Source organism: Tursiops truncatus, chromosome 5 (assembly GCF_011762595.2).
Source record: "Tursiops truncatus isolate mTurTru1 chromosome 5, mTurTru1.mat.Y, whole genome shotgun sequence".
Lineage (NCBI taxonomy): Eukaryota > Metazoa > Chordata > Mammalia > Artiodactyla > Delphinidae > Tursiops > Tursiops truncatus.
The window spans coordinates 50,188,496-50,213,873 of record NC_047038.1 but is presented as its reverse complement, the minus strand read 5'-3'; the positions used below and the strand labels follow the sequence as shown (position 1 = coordinate 50,213,873).

At 37.4% G+C, this 25,378-nt stretch overlaps 1 protein-coding gene across 1 annotated transcript in view; it reads left to right on the top strand.

The window, feature by feature from the left end:
* PPARGC1A (PPARG coactivator 1 alpha) overlaps nucleotides 1-15,571 on the top strand; it is a 98,530-nt gene extending 82,959 nt beyond the window's left edge. The window contains exons 11-13 of the mRNA XM_073805123.1: nucleotides 4,129-4,250; nucleotides 4,582-4,733; nucleotides 11,006-15,571. Of these exons, the coding sequence (XP_073661224.1) occupies nucleotides 4,129-4,250; nucleotides 4,582-4,733; nucleotides 11,006-11,109 (378 nt within the window). The 3' untranslated portion in view covers nucleotides 11,110-15,571. The remainder of the gene's footprint in view (nucleotides 1-4,128; nucleotides 4,251-4,581; nucleotides 4,734-11,005) is intronic.
* The last annotated feature ends 9,807 nt before the right edge of the window (nucleotides 15,572-25,378 follow it).

Genomic DNA, 25,378 nt, shown 5'->3' with positions numbered 1-25,378 from the left:
AAAACAACAAAAAAGGAAACTTGTTTTGGCATTATGTCAGAGTTTTGGCCTTTGTTTCTATCCATTCACACCTCTTCATGGTCATTCACCCCTCTCACTTTCTCTTTTAGATAGAGGACCTAGCTATACCATTCACTGTAGAAGTGGCATGAATTTTATCCACTCATCTCATCTATAGTGTTTGTAATATCCTTGGAATTTTTGAGGAAGTTAGGTTGTAACTAATCTGGAGGTGAACATAAATCTTTCACTGTCAAAGTTGACATGCAGTTTCCTTAGCATAGGAAGAGGGATGTTTAAATTATCCTGACTTGGAAATGTAGAAGAAAAGTTCTGAGAACTAAAATCCAAATGATATCAGGCTGCTCCTTATTGTTCCCTAACACTGCAGAGCATTTTAGTGAGATAACCCACAGAAAAGCATCAAGCACAGCACTTGGCATCTACTAGAATTTAGTAAATGTTAATCTCACTACTAATTTCCTTTTCTTCTTAGTCAAACCCCTATTACCAGGAGCTACTTATTTTTTGATGAGAAACAACCATTGTATATTTCCCCCAGCTAACTGGGAGGCTCTACCCACTTTCTGATAAAGATTTTGATAATGCAAAGTCAGTTTAATTCAGTCGGATTTTTTTTCTCTGTTCATCCCCTGTGTTTTGATATAATGAGGATTTACCATACCTGTTAATGCAACATAAATCTTCACTTCTATTATCCACCCCATCAGCAAACTAGCTTTTGTGAAAATTGAAGCTAAAATATACTTGATAAATGTTCCTTCCTCCTCGATAGGGAAAACTGGTCTGAAAATCATTTTTCAAGGAGCTTTTTCCAAAGGTTTAGAGTTCCTCCAAGCCTTTAAGAAGTTGGAAATGTTATTAAGCATTTTGATTTCTTTTCCTTTCATCTCATGTTTAGAAATTAATGTCTTGAAAAATTGGCTGCAAATGTTAAGGTTTTTTAAAGATATGGAATCTATTCATCTGTCTAATAAAACTGCAACATGTTAAAAATAATCAGTTCTTCACTAGACATTTTGGTCAATCTTGGAAAGATTTTTGTCTTTGCTTTTTAGACCTTCAGATGCCTTTTAATTTCATTTTTATCACTAGGAAAACCAAACACTAATCATTTTCTCAAATGAGAATTTCAACATGTATTCAATCTCTGATCTTTGTAAGATAGCAAGATGTGGTCGCATTCTTATGTTGCATAAAAGAAGATTGACAGTCAAATAGGTAATTTAAGTGATTGCGGAACAGCCCTTTGGATTTCTGTCTTTCCTATCTAGGTTGTGTCTTCTTTTTAGTGCAGAATGTATCAGTATCCAATATAAAAGGTCCTCTGGTTTATCCTTTTTTGGGATTATTGTTGCATAGAGTTTCGTATAAAGAAGCAATTCAGAGACTATCCCAATATGTCTGCATATGGATGTGCATATGGTCGATTTTCACTTTTACTGTGAATTTCCTTGAAGATGAACATAGGCTGTGTATATTCCCTTAATGGTAGATGAGCAATTTCTTTGTGATGGTTCAATTTCTTTCTCTCTCTTCTGCATTTCTGCCTCCTTTTCCTCTGTACAGTAGTAACCTTCCTAAAGACATTCATTAAAATAAATAAATAAATAACACTCATGCAAGCAGGCGCCAGGAAGTTTAGATAACAGTCCCATCAAATTCTGCTGTTTGGCTGGAGCTGGCTGCATAAATAGAATGGAATGTGATGTGATGATTCCCTTGCTCAAGTGTACAGCACTGCTCCGGGACGAGCCTCGCTCTCCATTTATATTTATTGACCTACAGGATGTGCTGGGGGCTCTGGAACAACACAATTACAGCCTTCAGTTGAGACATACAATCTACATGGAAGCGAATCAGGCAGCCCGCTCTGCTTGCTGTACTTCGTCTGGTCAGTTATGTAGGCTCAGTGGTTGCTGTCAAAGAATTGTGTTTTACCAACTGTTTCAGTGGAGTGAGACAAGTGAGAGCACTTACCCTTAAACCATAAAAGCAAATCATGGAAACCTTTGTTAGTACACTCAGCTGAGCTACTTGGGTAAGGTTTTTCCTATGATAAAGCACCAAACCTGGTTTTCATTCTCCACTGTCTTAGAGAGTCTCAGAGTAAGGACCACACTTAGTCACCTTTGATGTAATGAAGGGTATGGAACTAGGTGTCAAAAGTGATTAATTGATTGATTTTTCTACAAATATTCATTAAGAAGACTCTTATGTTTGGGTACCCTTAAAATATAGTGGTCGATAAGACTGGTATGGTCGGTGCTTTCATGAAGCTTTCATTGTTGGGGGAGATGGACATTAAACACCGAATAAACTATTAATTATTTAATTACAATTGGACACAGAACTACAAAGGAGAAGTAGAGTGTTCTATCAGAGCAACTTGTAATAGAAAGCCGAACCTCACCTCAAGTCTCAGAGAGGAAAATGATTGTTGATGTTAACTTCACTGATACAAGAAAGACCCACTGGGAAGAGGCTGAACTACAGAGTTTGGTTTGGGTAATGTTGGTCTAGTTTGAGGTGCCTATGGGACATCCAACCTGAGATGTCAAATAGATAGTTGTTTATTTGAACCTGAAGCTCAGAGGAACTTTCCTGATGAAAACGGAAATATGAGTGTTGCATATGGTAAAAGAAGAAACATGGATGATCAAATCACCTAGGAGGATACGTATTATAGGGTCTGTGAATTGTTCAGTTAAGTTTCTCAAACATTTATTGAGAGTCCACTCTTTACCAAGTTCTTTGCTAAATACTGGGCACATGAAATGGACATATGTTCAGTAAATAACATAGGACATCTCTTTGCTTTAAGCCTAAATGACTTTTTACATCATCCAAGATGTAAAAAGATATTCTCAGCACATCCAGAGAAAACTCTTAGGCAGGCTAAATCTGTACCTTTGCCCTGTGTTTCCTAGTCTCTGCCTCCGTCTAACTTAAATCTCTCCAACCTTAAATTCATTTCATTCTTGTTTGCCATTGATAGACATACAAGCTAACTGGTAAGCACTTCATTATACTAACTTCTTGCACCTTTTCTCAGCTTGAGAAACATCATCATCTTTGGCCTTGTCTTCTTGGAATAAGAGATATACGATTACTTCTTACACTAAGAATGCATTCTTGTTCTGTAAAAGTGATCCATCTTCAGGCTATAAAATATTCTTCCCATATTTTGTAGGTTATAAATTGCTGTTGACTTTCAGATTATGATGATATTGACTCCACTTGTGAAAATTAGGCCACACCCTTCTCGTCTGTTCCTAAAATAAGATTCATTGGCAAAGTGAAATTTATAGCCTCTTTTATAGCTCTTATTCTTTGGAGACCCATGGCTTAAAATGGCCAGTATTTTAAGACTGTATTTTTTAAATTATTGTCTTTGGACCACCTGTATCAGAATCACTGGGGTGTGCTTGTTAAAAATAAAGATCATTGAAGCTTACTTTCCAAATTTTTTTAATACAGCTGGAATAAACCCAATCATTTGCATTTTTAATAAGCACCCCAGGTAATTTGTATTTATACTAGAGTTTAAGAATCAATATTTTGAGGGGTGTCAAAATTTGTATGTCAAACTATCATGCTGTACATCTTAAAATTATATAGTAACGGATGTCAATGATTTGTCAATAGAACTAAAAAATGTGTATATTTTATTATTGCAATTCTGAGTTAAGGAGAAATTAAAGAGTTTTGCAAGCCAGGTCAGTTTCCTACCAATTTTGAAGATTAATAATCGAGTCACAAGTGTTAAAATATTTAATAGATATTATTCAGCTATTCAGTGATAAAAAAGATTGCATTACACACATTTCTTCTATAATACATTAAATTTCATGTGACAAAGAAACAGAGATGGATAGAAAAAGTAGAAGAGAGTGAGAGGCAGAAGAGAGTGATACTGAAGAAATGGAAAGTAAAACTTGGTTGACGTGTAGTCTTTTGTTCAGGTTTAGTGTGTGTTTTGCTTTAATTGGCATGCTCGGGGGGGGGTTCTTATTATGCATGATTGCACATTTATAAATGTTTCTAGCATTCAACTTCTTTCCTATCTTCAGAAGTAGCAAGTGTCTTCTCACTTTCCCCCCCTAGGAAGAACGCCGTGTGATTTATGTTGGTAAAATCAGACCTGACACAACACGGACAGAACTGAGGGACCGTTTTGAAGTTTTTGGTGAAATTGAGGAGTGCACAGTAAATCTGCGGGATGATGGGTGAGAATCTTCAAGATTATTTCTTGTTCAGAAGCTGACATATGTAAAAAATTATGGCCATAAGATTACTAGAGTGGGAATGCTTTGACAGATGACATGTTGAGTTCAGAACCTTATTTATTTTCTTTCATCCCTATTTATTAATCTTTCTAGTTGAGATTTCCTATCCCAGAAATAAGTATTTAGCTGCTTGACAGGACAATCACACTGATAAATGGATGCAGTGGTTCAGACGTTGGCACCAGCGAAGTCTCCAAAGTAGAAAGGGTTACAGTCATATATGCTAATCCTTCCTCACTAGCTTTGAACTTCTCTTCTTTGTCCATTGCAGAGACAGCTATGGTTTCATTACCTACCGTTATACCTGTGATGCTTTTGCTGCTCTTGAAAATGGATATACTTTGCGCAGGTCGAATGAAACTGACTTCGAGCTGTACTTTTGTGGACGCAAGCAGTTTTTCAAGTCTAACTATGCAGACCTAGGTATGGATTTTACTGTACATAGAATGAGGAATCCATAATGTAGAGCTCAAAATGGAAGCATATGTAAACTGTAGGCACATTGGGTTGGACCATCGCTTTATTTTACTAGAGGGAATATTTGAATACAGATTTTATCTTATTTTTTATTTTTTAACACACGAGACAGTTTCAGAAGCAAGGGGCTTAAGTTTTGGCAACAAAGAGAAGAAGCAAATTGTTTCTACTGTCTGCCCATATGCTGAAATTCTGCACTATTTGTATGTGTGTGTGTGTGTGTGTGTGTGTGTGTGTGGTATGTTTTGAGTGTGCAAGTGTTGTATTCGTTTGTAATCTGTTACTGCTTTCCGTGCCTACCCTGAATCCTTTTGTACAAGCTATAGCATTGGCATCATTGCTTTGCAGAACAGAATATGCAAAAGTCTTATTCTTTTTTCCTTATTATCTCACAAACTCTTAGAAATGTCAACATTTTCTACAAATTACACCCAGAGAGAGGAGAAAGTAAAATTTCGTGTGCTAAATCACACTGTAGTCTCTTTAAAACAAAAGAAGAAAAAAAAACCCTGTTTTTTTTTAGTGCTTCCATATGCTAGGCACTGTGCCAAGGCTTTGTAAGCGTTTTCTCATTTAATTACCAGAACAATCCTAGGAAGTGGATATTATCATCCCCATTTTACAGGTAAGGAAGCTGAAAAATAGATAAGTATTCCTTTTTGCCTGTTATAAAAGTTGTACAGACTCAAGGGGTGACATTTGGAAAATATAAAAAGGTATTAAGAAAAATAGCCTATCACCTAGAGATAACCACTGTTACCTAGTATGGGATTTGCTGTTCAGTATTTTGTGTCAGACCGTCAAATTTCTTGTAGTTGAGGTCATATTATACATATATATACACTTTTAAGTTCTACTTTTCTCGATTAATATTATATAAGTTCATTTTCCACTGTGATTCAAAGGATGAAAAATAATTTACCAGTACACTTTAATGGTTGTATAGTATCCTGTCTGGCAAATAGTGCCATTATACTTAATCGTTCCCTTATAGCTAAACACATTTTCAGTTTTTGATATTATAAATAATGCCACGATGGACATCTTGATTTCCTTTCCAATTTTAATTTTGTTCCTTTCCATGTTATTCCCTAACTAATGTGTGTGTTGTAAGCCTTTAAATTCCTTCATGAAATAATGAAGGAAGGAAAATGGCAAATGTCTTGTGCATATGACATAATTATTGAAATCAATTTATAATAATCATCATGAAATTAACATATCAATCTGCTCCTAAGCATTATTATATGTCTATCTGCACTTGCTTTGGCTTTGGTATAAAGAAAAAAATGAATACCAAATACAGGGCTTTTTTCTTCCTTCAGCTGAACTGATGTCTTCCTAGAGTAATTGATACAGGTGGGGTGCATTGTTCAGGAGGAATATGCTATAATTCACTTCACAAGCTAAATAGATAGTATGAAGCAGGGGAGAGACAGTTGACTGTTAGAGAGATAGACGCCTAGGGATGAAAATATAAAAGGTGGCAAGTCATTTGTTCAAATGTTGGCTGATAAAAACAGTCCAGACAGATTGAAGTCTTGAGTTGATTTGACTTATTTTCTTCGGTGATGAAGGCCAGGGTGTTTTCTAGTCTCTCAAAACATCTAGAGTTTAGAATAAGCTACCTAGAGGGGCCTTTAGATCGTGATTCATCACTGGTAAAGGGAGCATGGGATAGTATTTCCAAATTGCACTGGAGCCTCCCTGAAATATTTCTAAGAAGAATGCTTCTCCTCTAGTTATCTCTCTGCCTTGCCAGCAGCAATAGAAACTGTGCCATTGCTAAGCTAGCTCTGATTTCCTGAAAGGTGTGTTTGATGTGTATTGTAATAGCATGGATTTTTCCGTTTCCCTCCAGCCTTACAAATGCAGGAAGTGGAGTCGATCTGAGTGTAGGCCTGGTGTAGTTGAAAGCGCCTTGGCTTTGGAATTTCGCAGGCCTGGTTTTGAAACCTGAGTTAGCTTTTTGACCTTGAGCAATTAAACTCCCTCTGCTTCTGGTTCTTCATTTGTAAAATACATTATAATGTTGTTGTGAAGATTAAATTTGTGTCTGTGAAGCCCTTAGCATAGTGTCAGTGTCTGGCACAAAATAGATTCTCAATGAATAGTAGCTATAATTATAATAAAAATGATTGTTATGAGAAGTTATAAATTTGAAAAGTTATTTTAAAATGAAAGAATCAACACCAGGGGCCAGCTTTGGAACCAAACAACATCATGTATGTCTTGTCTTTATTCCCTGAATAGTTGAAGTTAAGTGCCTCGGGCCATGAATGCTGAATAAGGTGCATATAAGCATATCCTGGACTCTTAGAGGGGTTGGGAGCTTACGTATATGTCAAGAGTAAAGTGAAAATGATGTGATACTGATGAATTTTACCAAAAGTAAAGCAACCTATCATTTTAGATAGATTACCAATTTTTAAAATTTTTATTTGCTCTCCTAAATTAAGTTAGCTCATGTATCCCATTTCTCTGCTATTTTTAAATTATAGTTAATTTACAGTGTTGTGTTAGTTTCAAGCGTACAGCAAAGTGATTCAGTTATACATGTATATATATATTCTTTTTCAGATTCTTTTCCACTACAGATTATTATAAGATATTGAGTAGAGTTCCCTGTGCTATCCAGTAGGTCCTTGTTGTTTATCTATTTTATATATAGTCGTGTGTGCCTGTTCATCCCAGTCACCTAATTTATCTCCCCCACCCCCCTCACCCCTCATCCCCTTTGGTAACCATAAGTTTGTTTTCTATGTCTGTGAGTCTATTTCTGTTTTGTAAGTAAGTTCATTTGTATAATTTTTTTTAGATTCAACATTTAAGTGATATATGATATTTGTCTTTCTCTGTCTGACTTCTTCACTTGGTATGATAAATTCTAAGTCCACCCATGTTGCTGCAAATGGCATTATTTCATTCTTTTTTAGGGCTGAGTAATATTCCATTGTATATATGTACCACATCTTCTTTGTCCATTCCTCTGTCAGTGGACGTTTAGGTTGCTTCCATGTCTTGGTTACTGTAACACTGGGGTACATGTATCCTTTCAGATTATGGTTTTCTCCAGATATATGCCCAGGAGTGGGATTGATGGATCATATGGTAATTCTATTTTTAGTTTTTTAAGGACTCTCCATACTGTTCTCCATAGCGGTTGTACCAATTTACATTCCCACCAACAGTGTAGGGGGGTTCCTTTTTCCTCCACACCCTCTTCAGCATCTGTTATTTGTAGACTTTTAAATGATGGCCATTCTGACTGGTGTGAAGTGACACCTCATCATAGTTTTGATTTGCATCTCCCCAATAATTAGCGATATTGAGCAGCTTTTCAGGTCCCTGTTGGCCATCTGTATGTCTTCTTTGGAGAAATGTCTATTTAGGCCTCCATTTTTCTGCTGTTAAGGCCACTTAATGGTTACTTACAATACTGTTAGTGCAAAACACAATGATTCTAGTTACTATTTATGAGCCAGATTTATAAATGAGACTCAGAATTTAAAGGGATGATCAGCTTATCATGATGAAGCCAATATTTAAGTCTGGTTTCTATGAATCTGTAATCTGTGTGTCTTTCTGTTTACTGTTCTATAAACAAATAGATCTTTCCATTTGAAAGAGCTTGATGAAAAATCTCAAAGAGGAAAGACAGAAATTAAATTAGGACTATAGGGTCAAAACAGAAGGATGGGTCATGATTAAGAATATGATCATTTTGATCAGGAATTAGTTTTGGCTTAGAATTTGTAAATAATAAAAAGTAAACAAATAACATTGGTCACAAACTCTTTATTAACTCAAAGAAATGTAGTATATTATCAACATCTTGAATACATATGTAACTTTACATATACCCTTGCCATTCATTGGTAAGTCAATCCCAGATCTAAACACAAATATTTTCAATCACGTTTTTAATAATATGTGGGTGTTCAAGACTAATACATTCATTAGACAAATACTGAGGGCCCACTTTGTGCCAACAGTTTTCTAGGTGCTCGGAATACAGTTGTGATGTGATTTGTTTCTATTAATACAGTATTATTAATTATAAAATTTTATTTTTTTAATTTGTTAGCATGGCTTTCAGGTTCTTCCTATAAAAATTTCATTATCTCTTACTTGTGTTGCAATATCCTTCCTTTAGTGGAGGGAGAGGGGTGGAGTGGATGTTATTGCCACAGGAGTTGCATATAAACACATTGTCTCTTCAAGAAATGAGAAAGATTTTGTGGGTGCCGACTGACATAGTATGCCCATGAAAGTTGGTATATACGTAAGCACCAACCACTGTATTTCACAGCGTAGAAACCCTTGAAATCCACTGTATCAACGTGCTTTTAGTATTTACTGATGAAAACCCAGAAAATTCTGGGTTTCATGAATAATCCCAAATTAAGACATTTTAAATATTCTCAAAATCTCCTCCAAGGAAAGATACACATATATATTCTCGACGGTTCTATGCTGACTTTATGTCACACAGACTGCCATCACTGGACAGCTCTTCCGTCTTCATCTACAGTGCAAGTGGAATTCTGATTTCAGGCTAATCTCTGACAATGAGCAGAACTTTTTTGTGTGTCTACAGAAGAGATTTTGATTTGAACAACAGCTGCTCATGAGGCTTTGGTTATACAAGCAAATTATTCATTAGGCTATGAAGAGAAGAGTGTAAGCCAGTGTAATTTAAGATTGACCATATAAAATTTTAGTGAGGAAAGATGGGCCATTTTTGTCCTGTTTTTATGTCTGAGGCTGACTATAATTGTTCATCTTACCTGGAAAAAGAAATGCAGTAAAGACAAGGGATGGTGAGAATGAGAAAAAAAAAAAGAAGTGAAGGAATTTCCTTGTCTTTAAAGTAGATTGAAGCTGGTGGGGAAGGGGAATCAGCCTGGTTCTGGAGAGCTTAAGGGATTTGCAACCTTTTCAGAAGAACACCTTGTGAGGTCGGTGATTAGCCCCCATATTATCTAATATTACCTTTTTCTGTCACCGAGCATTTCTATTTTGTAATTTAATCTGGGTAAAACACAAATATTTATATTTTAGTAAGATTGTTAACGTTTCCCAGAAAGGTTTAGTCTTCTAGTAAGTGCTTTCCAAGGAATGAATGTGTTTGCCAGAGGCTTTCTATTGTATTTCCAAGATACCTTTTCTCAAGCTGAGAGACCAGAAGAAATAGTTGACTTTTCCATAGATGTCAAAGGAGAAAAATCAGAAATATTTGACAGAATTTTACCTTGCGTCCAGCGTGGCTGGCATACCTCCATTTTGTTCAGGGCTTCTTAAAGTGGCATGTGGGGCTTTGCACAAAAGCTTACTTGGACTAGTTTAAAGATCTAAGAAAGACCATGGCTTTATTTATACGGGTATATTTTTCCTCTCCCATTAGTGAGTAAAGAGGCTGCATTTGCCCTCTCTGGACATGAAGCATTTTCCTAAACCTTCTAATCTGGGGAGAGTTTGTGCCACTGTTGCTGGGGTCCCTCAAGGTACTGGAGATCGTATGTCCCTCCCTCCTGAAAGGGGAGCAGCAGGGTGATGAGTGGGTGAAGTTCTGACAATTATCTCTCTCCCACTCAACTGGCTTTCATGCTCAATGAAATCAATCCCACTGAATAGGAAAATTAGTTCCAGCTTCTACTTTTAACCTCTCCAACTAAGTGGTTGAGGAACCTTGGGTAAGTCATTTAACATGCCAGGAAGGGAGAGGGGGCTTATTTTTAAAGCATATTGATTGACTAAGTTACTATTGAAAAGAAATATTAAAGTCTGTTCTGATTACCTCCAGGAGTGTTTAAATCTAAAATGAGTCAATAGATGACTGTTTTGAATGCTCATCACTCCTTACCCTCTGCAAATATATACATGTGCTATAAATAAATAAATATACAATTAATTAACTATAATATTGGTGTGTATATATACCAGTACCATATACTGTAAAAATACCTTCTGCAAATATATATACACATATTAATATTCATACATATAAATACCTTCTGAAAAAATATATATGTAAATATATGCATATATATATGTGTACACCAACATCAATATCATATACTAATAAAAGCTGGGCATATTTTTTAAAGTATATCGATTGGATAAGTTGCTCTTGAATCAGGTAATCTTAGAATAGATGATTGAGTTAATGACCATCAGCAGAGGGTACATCTAAATCTGGCTTGGGTTTCTTTCAGATTCAAACTCAGATGACTTTGACCCTGCTTCCACCAAGAGCAAGTATGACTCTCTGGATTTCGATAGTTTACTGAAAGAAGCCCAGAGAAGCTTGCGCAGGTAACATGTTCCCTGGCTGAGGATGACAGAGGGACGGTGAATACCTCACGGGACAGCGCGTCCTTCCCTAACAGACTGTTGCAAGTCATACTTAGGAATTTCTCCTACTTTACACTCTCTATACAAAAACAAAACAAAACAACAACAGTACAACAAGAACAACAACAATGGTTTACATGAACACAGCTGCTGAAGAGGCAAGAGACAGAATGGAAACCCAGTAAGCACATGTTTATTTATGGGTGTCAGCTTTGCTTTCCCTGAGTCTCTTGGTGATGGAGTGTGTGTGTGTGTGTGTGTGTGTTGCGCGCGCGCGTGTGCTTGCCTGGTTTGGGGGAAGTGTGTATGTACAGGTGGGGACTGGGGGCACCTGACCAGAGCGTGCAAGGGCAAACCACTTCAAATGGCAGCAGTTCCATGAAGACACACTTAAAACCTAGAACTTCAAAATGTTCATATTCTATTCAAAAGGAAAAAAAAAAATATGTACATCCAAAAGGAAAGAAAACCAACCAACCACAAGCCACCCTAAAATGACAGCCACTGATGTCTGGGCATCAGCCTCCGTACTCTGTTTTTTTTAAGAAAGTGCAAAATCAACTTGAAGCAAGCTTTCTCTCATAACGTAACGGTTATATGACAATCCCGAAGAAACTGCAGGTTCCGTAGAACTCATATCCTTTCTCTCTCTCTCCCTTTTTTTCTTTCTTTTTCTCCTTTTTCCTTTTGCCATGGAATCTGGGTGGGAGAGGATACTTCGGGCACCGAGCTCAACTTTCCTAACATTTTGAAGTTTCTGTAGTTCGTCCTTTCTCATGACACCCATGTAAATGTCCAAAATGTTGATCTTCCACAGCGAATTTCAAAAGCCTTGTCAATGGTCAAGCTTGCAGCTTGTTCAGTAGTTCTTTCTGAGGAGCGAGCACGGTGTTACATTACTAATGGGAGTTGGGTAGAACTCTCTGGGATGCGTTCAGATAGTATAATTGCTACATTCTCTGATGTAGTTAAGTATTTACAGATGTTAAATGGAGTATTTTTATTTTGTGTACATATGATACAATGATGTTCTTTTTTTGTTACAGCTATGCACTGTAAATGCAGCCTTCTTTTCAAAACTGCTAAATTTTTCTTAATCGAGAATATTCAAATGTAATTATGAGGTGAAACAATTATTGTACACTAACATATTTAGAAGCTGAACTTACCGCTTATATATATTTGATTGTAAAACAAAACAAACAAAAAAGGACAGTGTGTGTGTCCGTTGAGTGCAACACAACAAATCGATGCTTTACGCACAACCATCCCTTCTTAGGTGAGCTTCGATCCAAGCATCTTGTCAAGAAATCTCCTAGCCCCCTAAAGGTATTAACCACTTCTGCGATATTTTTCCACATTTTCTTGTTGCTTGTTTTTCTTTGAAGTTTTATACACTGGATTTGTTAGGGGAATGAAATTTTCTCATCTAAAATTTTTCTAGAAGATATCATGATTTTATGTAAAGTCTCTCAATGGGTAACCATTAAGAAATGTTTTTATTTTCTCTATCAACAGTAGTTTTGAAACTAGAGGTCAAAAATCTTTTTAAAATGCTGTTTTGTTTTAATTTTTGTGATTTTAATTTGATACAAAATGCTGAGGTAATAATTACAGTATGATTTTTACAATAATTAATGTGTGTCTGAAGACTATCTTTGAAGCCAGTATCTCTTTCCCTTGGCAGAGTATGATGATGGTATTTATCTGTATTTTTTACAGTTATGCATCCTGTATAAATACTGATATTTCATTCCTTTGTTTACTAAAGAGACATATTTATCAGTTGCAGATAGCCTATTTATTATAAATTATGAGATGATGAAAATAATAAAGCCAGTGGAAATTTTCTACCTAGGATGCATGGCAATTGTCAGGTTGGAGTTTAAGTGTTTCATTTGGGAAATTCCGCTTTTGCAGAAGCAGTGTTTCTACTTGCACTAGCATGGCCTCTGACGTGACCATGAAGTTGTTCTTGATGACATTGCTTCTGCTAAATTCAATAAAAACTTCAGAAAAACCTCCATTTTTGAGCATCAGGATTTCCTCTGAGTGTGGAGCCCTGGAATGGAAGTCAGTAAAGTTTGGCGTGTACATTCAAGTTTTTAAATTGAGATCCGATTACAGTTTGGCCGACATGACTTTTCTGGAAGACATGATATACCTACTACGTAATCGTTCTTTTCCTTTCTCTCGCCCAACACGATCTTATAAAATGGATTTCACCCCCAGGCCAATGCAGCTAATTTTGAAAGCTGCATTCATTTATCACCAGCATATTGTGTTCTGAGTGAATCCACTGTCTGTCCTGTCGGATGCTTGCTTGAGTTTTTGGCTTCTTATTTCTTAGTAGATAGAAAGCAATAAAAATACTATGAAATAAAAGAACTTGTTCACAGGTCCTGCGTTACGACCGTAACACATCTTTAATCCGCCTAATTCTTGTTGTTCCGTAGGTTAAATGCAGGTATTTTAACTCTGTGTGGACGCCAAACTAAAGTTTACAGTCTTTCTTTCTGAATTTTGAGTATCTTCTGTTGTAGAATAAGAATAAAAAAAGACTATTAAGAGCAATAAATTATTTTTAAGAAATCAATATTTAGTAAATCATATTATGTGTTCAAGGACCAGATGCTTTCTCTATTTTGCCTTTAAATTTTTTGTGATCCAATTTTCAATACATTCTCCTTTTTGCCCTGGATTGTTGACATGAGTAAAAATCTTGGTTTCTTTTCTTACTTATGAAAAGACAACACTACAGATTTCATGTTGAGGATTCATTTATCCCCCCTTCTGGCCTGAGAAATATTGTTACCATGAAGATAGTTTTCTTCCATGGACTTCAAATTGCATCTAAAATTAGTGCAAAGAGAGACTCACTAGACCATCCAAATAGAGCTTTTGTATCTTATGCAGACACTGTGGGTAGCCCATCAAAATGTAAACTGTGTTCCTTTTATTTTTATTTTTAAAATTTTTTTTGGAGAGAATATTTCCAATGAACACATGCACCCCATCATCACTGGAGGCAAATTTCAGCATAGATCTGTAGGATTTTTAGATGACCCCGGGCCATTGCCTTCATGCTGTGGTAAGTACCACATCTACAATTTTGGTAACTGAACTGGTGCTTTAGAAATGTGGGTTGTTTTTTGTTTTTCAAGAGATGTAGCAGAATAATTCTTCCAGTGCAACAAAATCAATTTTTGCTAAACGACTCTGAGAGCAACGGTTGGGCTGTCAACATTCAAAGCAGCAGAGAGGGAACTTTGCACTATTGGGGTATGATGGTTGGGTCAGTTGAAAAAAAGGAAACCTTTTCATGCCTTTAGATGTGAACTTACAGTAGGTAATGATTATGTGTCCTTTTTCGATGGCTGTAACGAGAACTTCAATCACTGTAGTCTAAGACCTGATCTATAGATGACCTAGAATAGCCATGTAATATAATGTGATGATTCTAAATTTGTACCTATGTGACAGACATTTTCAATAATATGAACTGCTGATTTGATGGAGCTACTATAAGATTTGTAGGTGAAAGTGTAATACTGTTGGTTGAACTATGCTGAAGAGGGAAAGTGAGCGATTAGTTGAGCCCTTGTCGGGCTTTTTTTTTTTTCCCACCTGCCAACTCTACATGTATTGTTGTGGTTTTATTCATTGTATGAAAATTCCTGTGATTTTTTTTTTTAAATGTGCAGTACACATCAGCCTCACTGAGCTAATAAAGGGAAACGAATGTTTCAAATCTACTTCTGCTTTTCTTATTTATCATAACCAAACTCCTGGCATATTCCTCAGATCAGTACACATTACTCGCTTATCGTTATTCTGTTTCCTCTCTGGATCTCCCCCCTCCCCCTGCTTTTCCATATTCATGGATGGATTTCAGCTCTAAGGTAACATGCACCTTCTGTATTTTACCTTGTCTCCTTTCAAATGGCAAAGGCAGAAGTGGTGATTTCTATAATGAGAAGTGATGTGGGACTTTATCAAACGGATTAGCTCTGTTTTGGTACTTAACCCTGGAAAGTGTGAATTTTAAGTACGAGCCACTGCCCCTAGTGAGAAACCTGCTAAATAGTTCAGCTTAGGAAGCAATTGTACTCTAATGGGCTGAATTTTTTTTTTTATTGACAGTTGATTTACAATGTTATGTTAGTTTCTGGTGTATTGCATGGACTGAATATTTTTTGAAGACTTGTAACAGAATGCATCTCCCTGTCCCCCCGTCATATGTAAGTCATCAGGTTAAATATGGGACAAGCTGATAGATTGCTGCCGGTACGGCTCGCTGTCAGGATGTCCACTGTGCCTTGTAGGTGATTGGTGATCTTCGTGACAGAGATTGCAGAGAATGTGTTATTATGTCCAGATTTCAGATGTGGTCCTCACTCCCAGCCACTTGCACTGCAAGATTCAGCATAAGCCTAGCCATGGGGAAAGGTGGTTAAATGTATTCCAGTTCCTAGCCCCCCCCTTTCTCCTACAGAAAAATGTATTCGTAATTATTGGAAATGTGATAGAGCTATCAATAGTACATTGAAATCTGCTAAATAACACAAGAAGCACCTCCCATGGCTCTCTGTCTATTTTATAGCACTGTAAGATTTGCCAATTATTTTATCAAAATAGAAAATAAAAACTTCCTGTTATCTTACCCAAATACTGCATTCATCTACAACTGTGATTCAGTGGGTAGGCCTCACATTGTGACTTGTCTCCACTGGTGTTTAAATTGTATAGGGCATTTTGAATCTTCTGGCTGGAATTAGCAAGGGCAATAGAATAATGACAGCCTTCCTTTTGAAGGGTTAACTTTTTACCCTTAAAAACCTTTTGAGGGTAAAGAGGGATTTTTAAGAGGAAAAAAAAAGGAGTAGCCACTAGTCTTGTACAGGGACAAGACTAGATTAGAGATAAAGGATTCATTTGATGTTGTCCTCAAACATTAAATCGCTTCCATCCTTAATGACACTCATGGCAAAATAATTATTGAATCCAAAATTAGGCTGACAAAAATAAATGAACACTGGATATGAATAGTTTATTTAAAAGGAGCTTGTTTCCATTCAAAAGTCCTCCAAACTAATCTGTTTAAAGTATACAATGTGATATTGGTTCAAAATCCTTTTTCAGCATTGCCAGTTTTCTCTTAATTGTAGCCTTATTTAGCTAATCATTGGATATAATTTACAGCTCTGAGAGCACTGTTATACTCATTTGACACTGGTGTTACTAGCTACACAGTTGTAACTCAGTATTAATTATAGCGTATTATAACCAAGACGTACTTTTTGCAATGTTTACTTTATATTAATCTTGTATTTTGCAATTCTCTTTACCATGCCTTGTTTTCAAACACAGTATACACTATTATAAATCAATCTTCACACTTTATCAAACAGCAGAGAGCAATAAATAAGGTCACAACTCATAGAGGAGCTCCTCGGAGGTTTGTAACATCATGATTTAAATCTCAGAAAGATTTAATCAAAAGCTGAATTAATCCCTGGGGAAAAAGATGCTGTATAGATTCTATTGATGGGAACAAAGCAGCCTATTTCTTTTCACTGGTCTCTGTTAACATGTTGGGGAAAAGGAACAAAGTTTCTTCTATGAGAAAGAAAATAAGATTTCCTTGGTGGGGGAAAGATAATATGCAGTGACCTTTGTGTCATGTTTCTTCCCTTTCAATCAACATGGTCCTTTTTATTCTACTTACCGTGACGTTATCTACTCTTCTAGTTCGTGGTTTAAGTTAAATGTCCTCTACCCTCCTGCTCCCCTCGGTATATCCCATGTGATTCCAGTAATTCTGCAAAGTCCCACAAGCTCCACTCCAGTCAAGCATGTGGAATGTGTGGGTCACATGAGCTTGTTTCCTGGGCTTCTGTTGTAACCAGGTGACTGCCCCCGGGGCAAATTCTCAGCATTCAGGGAACGCTGGAAACTTGCAGGAAGAAATGATCAGAAAATTTGGATATTTCTAGGACCAGGTTCCCACTGAAAAGCCTAACACTTTTCCTTGATTAGGATGTATGATAAGGAGAAGAGGCCACCCCCTTCCCCTATGCCTCCTTTCTGTCCATCATTCTTACAGGAATGTGACCATATTCCTTTTAACCCTAAAACCATTACTTACCATCGGCTGACTTATAAAAGGGGCAGAGTGGAATTAATTAATTGAATAAAGTGAGAGAACTTTTAGAGGAGAAAACCAAATGATCCTATAATATTTTCCTGATTAAATTAAATGAGCAGAATTATACATGCACATATGCACACCAAGGCATATTATCATCAAGAACCTTAAAATATTGTATTGCTCCAAATGTATGCATATAACACTTACTGAAGGTGAGTAGCCAGTGTGATATTTAAATTTGCATATTGACCATTTTCATATATTAATTTCCAGTAGGAAGAAGCTGAATTTTTAGGCAAAGTCCTGGGTTGATTTAGAAAAAAATGTGCTTCTGCTCATTTTGGAATATTGGGAGCACTTAGCAACATTATCTTTTCTTCCATGTAGTTTTCTGTGATAGATTTTCAACCAGATGACATCCAAGTGAAAGCTGAAATTAAATGGGAAGGAAAGAATGTTAAGTGGTAAAATCCTAAGTAGCTTATTAGACTACTTAATTGGAGAGAATTTGTTTTTGCTGTTGTTAGGAACTCTATCGTCAAGCTTCTCTTTAACATTACTAATTGATGAGAAAAAGGGGGACTATAGTAATATAGCTACCACACAATACTCTCCAGCAGGTCATTTAAGGGAATTCACAGGTACTTTGATTGACTTTGGTGGTGTTGAAAATCATTCATATCAATGAATGATTTCTTATACTTATTTCCTCTTATACTTCATTTCCAACCAGGTCTTATACTTCATTGGGCAAAGATTCCCCTTGGTTTCTTATTTGCCTTTTATGCCAACTCAGTCTATGGGATTATATAAACAAAAGGGGCAATTGTACTGCGAGGGCAGTGGAGCTGTGAATAAGAGAATGGACCTTAAAAGCCGGTTCCATATGTGTGTGTGGTTCTGTGTCAGCTAGACAGCAGTCGGCCTTTACCGACCTGGTGTTTGCTTGGAGGAGCTATTAAAATCCTGTTTAGTGCCTGGGCTGTTAACATTGGTGGGAGGCTCTTAGAGGTTTCCCGAATGAGGTTTTTGGAGAGAAATTTTCAACTTTATTTTGGGGGAATGTTAAAATGATACCACATGTGCGTACAATAAACAGGACTCTTCACCTTCCGATGATGCATTGCAGAAGATCCCATTTTTTCCTTCTAATTGGTCCAGTTTTACCATCCCCAGAGTCACCACCTGCAGCAAGGGAGCGTCAGAGACTTGCAGCATTTTGAAGGTTAAATTTGAACCCCCTCAAAAGTCATATCTGTTAGATACCATGGAGGCATTTAAGTTCATGGCAATGGGATGATTTAAAGGCATCATTTGCTTTTTTTTTTGCATGCTCTTAAAAACTTAGCCTTACCTTCTCCATTTGGAAACTTGATCAACTTGGAGGCTTCTGTTCTCGGAATCTGGTCTTAGTGACACACCTGGCTGTTCGGTTGCTCAGCAATTCCACCTCAGATAACGATGTTACTTAATCTGAGACTCTTCCTCTAACATCTTAATTTTCAAATTAGATGCATCTTTCTGCTGCAGTAAGAAGGCTAATATGAAAATCTATCTTCCATTCGAAAGTCCAGCAAATTCAGGCTGTGATTAAAACAGTGAGGTTAATGATAATGACTATGGTGGTATCAACTAACATTTATTGTGGGCTTACAATCTTCTAGTCACTTTGCTTGACTCTTTATGTGAATTTTCTTGATAAATCCTCCTAAGTAAAGAATGAGGTAGTGTACCATTATTCTCACCTTATAGATGAGAAAATGGAGGTGTAGAGAAGCTGCCAACATTTGGGTAAAGTCCAGTTGACCCTAAAACTTATTTAATTGACTATTTCATATATATAATGGCTCCAATAAAATATTAACGCCCCAAATAAAATATTTTTCTGTTGGAGGTGATTGAAAAGTTTGTGTGGTTTTGTTGTTATCACCTTGTTAGAATGAATGAATGTTATGTAATGCATTCATTCATTCCATATTCACTGAACACTTCCAATGGGCCAGAAACCATACTAGGTACTAGGAGCAGAAGGGACTAGTTGACAATATAGTAAGAAAAAATTAAACTGTGTGTTTACTAATAACAACAGCAGGGCACTCTTAGCAGGAGTGTGAGAGAGAAAGTGTGTGTGTGTGTGTGTGTGTGTGTGTGTGTACACATACACAAGTGTATATGTATATATGTACAGTTGATCCTTGAACAACATGGGGAGTTAGGAGTGCCTACAACTTGTGTAGTCAAAAATCCAAGAATAACTTTACAGTCAGCCCTCCATATCCATGGTTCCACATCGCATCATATTTAAAAATCCACGTATAAGTGGACCCCAGCTGTTCAAACCCATGTTGTCCAAGGGTCAACTGTATATGTATACATGTATATGTGTGTATGTACATATGTGTGTATACATGTGAATACATATATGTATATGTGTGTGTGCGTGTGTATTTGTGTTTTCTGGAAGGTATATTGCGGTATTACTAATGTCTATGAGGTTGAGGCCAGAGATTCTCATACTTAATGGGCAGGAATGGCAAAGTGCTGTGATCCCATGATAACCAATTTGACTTAAAAGGACTGCCAATCAACTTTAAAAAAAGTAGACCTCCTCCCTGCATTAAAATTAAATTGGAGTTGGTACACCATTACCACTTAGGTATTCAATAACAAAAATAATCAATATTTGATAGCTCTTTACGGTTTTCCCAACACTATTTAAAAGTTTCTCGGTTAAAGCTAAGCTATGTGACAAGCTGAAGGCGTGATCACTAGCCCCCTTTTGACTGAGTGCTTTCTCTTTCCTGTGTGTATAGTCATTTTTATCTTGAATATCAGCTGTTCATGATAGAGGACCTTCTTAAAATTTCTCAGGTGTATTTTGTCTGGATTTCTCTCTCCAATGCTAACATTTCTACAGTAAGGTCTTAGGATTACTGTGGAAAGCAATCAATCACTAGACACTCACAGTTTGAGTTTATGGATGGCCTTTTGGGGGTAGTGTCCATGTTGCACCTGGAATCAATAGTAGAGAAAAGAGGGCTCAGTTTCTAAGACTGCAATATTTGGGCTACATTTCCAATCCCGTGTCCAAGCTCAACGAGGTCAGTTAAAATGATAAAGAGGGCAAAAATAACGAAATAATGCCATTTGCAGCAACATGGATGCAAGTAGCAATTATCATACTGAGTGAAGTAAGTCAGAAAGAGAAAAATACCAGATGATATCATTTACATGTGGAATCTAAAATATGACACAAATGAACCTATCTATGAAACAGAAACAGAATTACAGACATAAAGAATTAACTGGGGATGGCCAAGGGGGCTTAGGGGAGGGCTGGAGTGGGAGGTCGGGGTTAGCAGATGTAAGCTGTTATATATAGGCTGGAAAAACAAGGTCCTACTGTATAGCACAGAGAACGATATTCAATATCCTATGATAAACCACAATGAAAAGAATATAAAAAGGAATGTGTGTGTGTGTGTGTATATATATATATATATGTATGTATAACTGAATCACTTTGCTGTACAGCAGTAACTAACACAACATTGTAAATCAACTATACTCCAATAAAAAATAAATAACTAAAAAGAAAAAAATTCTGAAGAGGGAAAGAGGGGTAGTTCATCACAGACTTTGGTCTTTGACATTCTATGAACCTTAAAAAAATAGTCTAGGGCTATCAGTCTCCAGGGTAAGAGAAAACATTCCAGCAACGACTGGCTTAACAGTGGCTGCAAAATGGATATTGTCACAGACTCTTTTAAAAATGTTTTTAAGGTTTAATTAGAAAACATACCAAACAGACACGTAAGTGCATAAAATAATCGAATAGAGCCTCATGTATAAGATCTTAACATTTTACCCTCTATGCTTAAGATCGCTCTGAAAAAAACCACATACCCATCTCTTTTTTTCTCCTTCCCTCCTCAGTAGTGACCTGTCTCCTGTAGTTTGCGTGTTGCTATTCCCATCCATTTCTTTTTCTCCTAACTACCTTTCCATGTCTCCAAAAGCAAGATGGAGTATTATGTTGTGCCTTTTGAAAATTTACATAATGTTTTCCCACCGTACGGTATCCTTTTTGCAATTTGCCAGTGGTGCCTTTTAATGCAAATGCAATTAAAACAATTCAGCCTCGCTGTAAGCCAGAAGGAAATCCTTCTTTCCAGGTGTTTGGAGTTGCCTTAGCAGCTGCTCAACTGTCCCAGCTAATCATTCTTCACAGCATTCCTGACATTCATCTTGGTTTCCTATTTATCACTTTGGCTCATGGTTAAGTGCATTTATGCAATATCTTTAAAAGTCTTCGACCCTTGATCCACACCCTCATCTTGCTTATTGAGTGGTTATAAGTTATTCCAAGGGAACAGGGGGTCATAAAATCACAGGAGAAGTTGGAAACCCATACCTACGTTTTTGGTTTTTTGTTTTTTAAATAATAGAATGGGTTCTGATTTTTCTTCTCCGTTAAATCAGAGATTTTTGCCAGAGTCCTAACCTTCCCATTCCCACATACCTGTGAATGGCCGTGCCCTCTCCAAAGAGGACATTGGGAAGCCCCAGCACTGAAGAAATTATTTCTTGTAATAGTAACCGATTAAACTAGTTACCAGCTGGGGAGCATGTTTCAGCACTTAAGTTAATTGAACTGTTGCAAACTAAATATGATTCTAAATTGTTTCAGTATTCTAAAGCACTTCATGCGTGCAGACAAAAATGAAAAAAAATTACCAAATCGGTTTGAAATGTGCAAATCGGGCATATAGCGCTGACATTTAGATCTATGACCTGATAACTCTGCAGTAGGTACATTGAAAAACTTTGTGGGCTTATTTGTTTTTCTTCTTTTGCTGAGCTCTCCTTTGAAACCCCTGAACCAATACTTGATGTGATATTCAATACGTGGAAGTCAGACTGCAATCAGAAGGGAAACTGTCTGCATCAGGGTTTTTCTACTAATTTTCCCAGAAAATAATCTCTTCATGATTCGTTTCATGGACCAAGGAAGAAAGGAATTGATGAAAGGAGGTTGAGCTTAATAGAGGAAATGCAGGGGCTTTTTGTTTTTGTTTTTTTTTTCTGGGAGAATCTTGCTAGAATGTGGTTTGTGTATCTGTTTGGAGGGCATGGTTTTCCTTGAGGGGGTGGCCTTTCTGTATTGAGGACCATTGTACACAATCAGTGAATATTTAAATTGAAGTGGGAGGTGGTACTAAAGTAAATCTGGATGCCAGAAGATGCTACTCCCCCATTCCCCCATCGGATATGTCTCTTTTTCTTCTTCATGTCTCCCCCATCACCCAACATATATACAGATGCTATTCCATTTCCAGAGCTTTCTGTGGCTGTGAATTTTCCAACCCTCTACATGATCAGGCCAGGGGCTGGGACTGGATGGGTTGTTTAAGAAGCTTGGATGGGCTGTGAACCTCTCTGCAGCTTAATGAATCACCATGAGTAACAAGTTACACAATTCTTACATCCCTCCAAGGTCATCCCTCCCTCTCCCAAATGAAACTTACGAATAAGATGAAGTGAAATACCATATCCACTGACTTCATGGACTCTATCTGAGAAGATAAATAAAACTCAAAGAATGATAGAATTAACATCAGGAGGAGAGTCTTAGGGGGACACAGTCAAGGACGCTCAGGGTCATAGTGGATAAGTCCCTGGCTTCAGGTCGCACGATGACCTGAAGAATACAGGCTGTCGTTATTTCAGTGACATCACAAGTTGCTGGGCACCATACAATATCAGAACATGAACCAGCAACACATTGACAAGAACAAACTCATGCAGAACAATTAACTACTAATTAGGCAGCTGCATCCACAGTATGAGTTGAGAGGTTCACGGCAGATGCCTTTCTCCAAAATATCTCTTCTACGGCTGACCAATCATATTGGAAATTCAACACTTGGTGATTCATATAGGTTTTAATTAAACTGAAAGTACTCTTGGGAAAGATGAAAAACTATGGCCATTACCAGTCCTAACTCACTGTTGCTCAGATCATTTCAAGATAATTGGTGGTTGTGTTAGACCCAAAGTGAGAGAAATTGGAAAACCCAAGTCCTCCCTCCCTGAAGGAAGACAGGAAGGACAGTGACACTGGGTGGTCAGAAGAAGGACATACAGTGAGTGTGTCCTTGCCACCATTATCATGCTGAAGTTTGAGTGAGTTCCTATAAGAAGATGTAATACTCACTTGTATTCTCAATATCTAAGGACTTTCTTTCTCACTTATTTAGACATTCATTAAATATTTATTTAATATGTACTTTGAGCTAGACCTGGAAGGTATGAATAATGTAGTTTCTACGTTTAAGAAACTCCCAATCAAGTGTGGAGACATACAGAGTACTTGACAAACGTTACGGAAACACCTGCTATGTCGCAGACACTGTTGTCATCACCAGAGGTAGCAAAAACCAATGAATGAGATACCCTGTCCTCAAGGAATTTGCAGCCTAGTGAATGCATATACAATGTAATGAGTGAACAATTCAGAAATGTCCCAATACCTACAGGAACAAATTTATTTCTCATAAGGGAGAATGGACAGTGAAAGCTCCATGGGATTTGTTTTTAATATTTATTGATTTATTTGGCTGTGCTGGGTCTTAGTTGCGGCACGTGGATCTTTGTTGCAACATTCCAACTCTTAGATGCGGCATGTGGGGTCTAGTTCCCAGACCAGGGATCAAACCCGGGCCCCCTGCATTGGGAGTGCAGAGTCTTAACCACTGGGCCACCAGGGAAGTCCCTCCGTGGGATCTTTAGTAACAGAACTGACCTTGAAATGTGGAACTGGGCAGTGGGAGAAGCAGAAGCAGTAAAACTCTCTCTTTCCCCAGAATCTCTCCTCAAATCGGGAACATTCAAGATTTCCCTGATCTGTCTGCCTGTGAATACTTGCCATCTTTCATTGACTTAGCTCAAGTGTTGCCTTTTCTAGAAAAACTTTCCATACCTTTCTCTCCCCACTTTCTGCCCCAGATTTGCAGAACTAACTTCATTTTTACATCTTCTATGTATACACCTGACTGGATAGATGAATGAAAAGTTGACAGAATTTTCAGTTTTCGCTAAACGAATCCCCAAATGCCCTGGCTCTGAATCGTTTCTGGAAGATCATTCGTCTCAAGCTCCTATAAAAAGGGCAATTTATGATTCTTGATATGGAAAAAATGATCCCTCAAGACTTCTCTGAGAAATTGGGTGTAAGGAAGACTCAGATGGTGGCATTTTCCCTCTTCTGCCTCTTTCAAAGAACCACTCCCTGAAACTAGAGCCTGCTACGACAGAATGTGATTTCCTCATTTGAGGGCAGTCATGACGAGCTGGTTCTACGGGGTCCATGAGAAACATGGGCTCTTTCCTCAGAGCTTTACAACTCATCCTCCCCCACCCCTCCCCTGGCCACCACAGGCTAGTTCTGGGGAGGAATCTGTTTATTGCTTCTAAACGTACTTTGTTTTTCCTTGCTAGCAGCATAGCTCTGATGGAATCCTTGGATTACACATCACCCAGGCCATCCTTTATGGTTCTTTGGCCAAGTGGGAACTTAGTTCAGGCAAGGGGGCTGCTGATGACTGGGGTGCAAAAAGAGCTTTCCCAGGAGTTGGTCATTATTTTCACATTCTGGTTATAGCTTTAGGGAAACTTCTCTGGGGGCATAGAGATTTCTGCTGACCCAAACAACTTAGGGAATGTTGAAACTTAGCACAAAAGGCCCACCTGAGCAGAAATGGCAAAAGCTGGGGAGGTTTGCCTCCCCGTGCCTTCCAAATATCTATCCAAAAAGTCTCATTTCTGCTATTTCTACGGCCAAATGAATTGTCACATCCATGTGCATCCCTTACCCAGCAATCTGTTTATCAAGAAAGAGAAGCCTGTTGTCTCCCAATTTCTACTTTCCAGGTGACTGATATTAATTAGTCTGCAGCAAGCACAATTTATCTCTAGCTGAAACCAAAGCAGATGAAAATGCTGCCATGCAGTAAGATTTCTTTTCTTGAAACGATGAATGGGATGAAGATACTTATCTGGGAGAACAGGTTTCAGGTAGAGC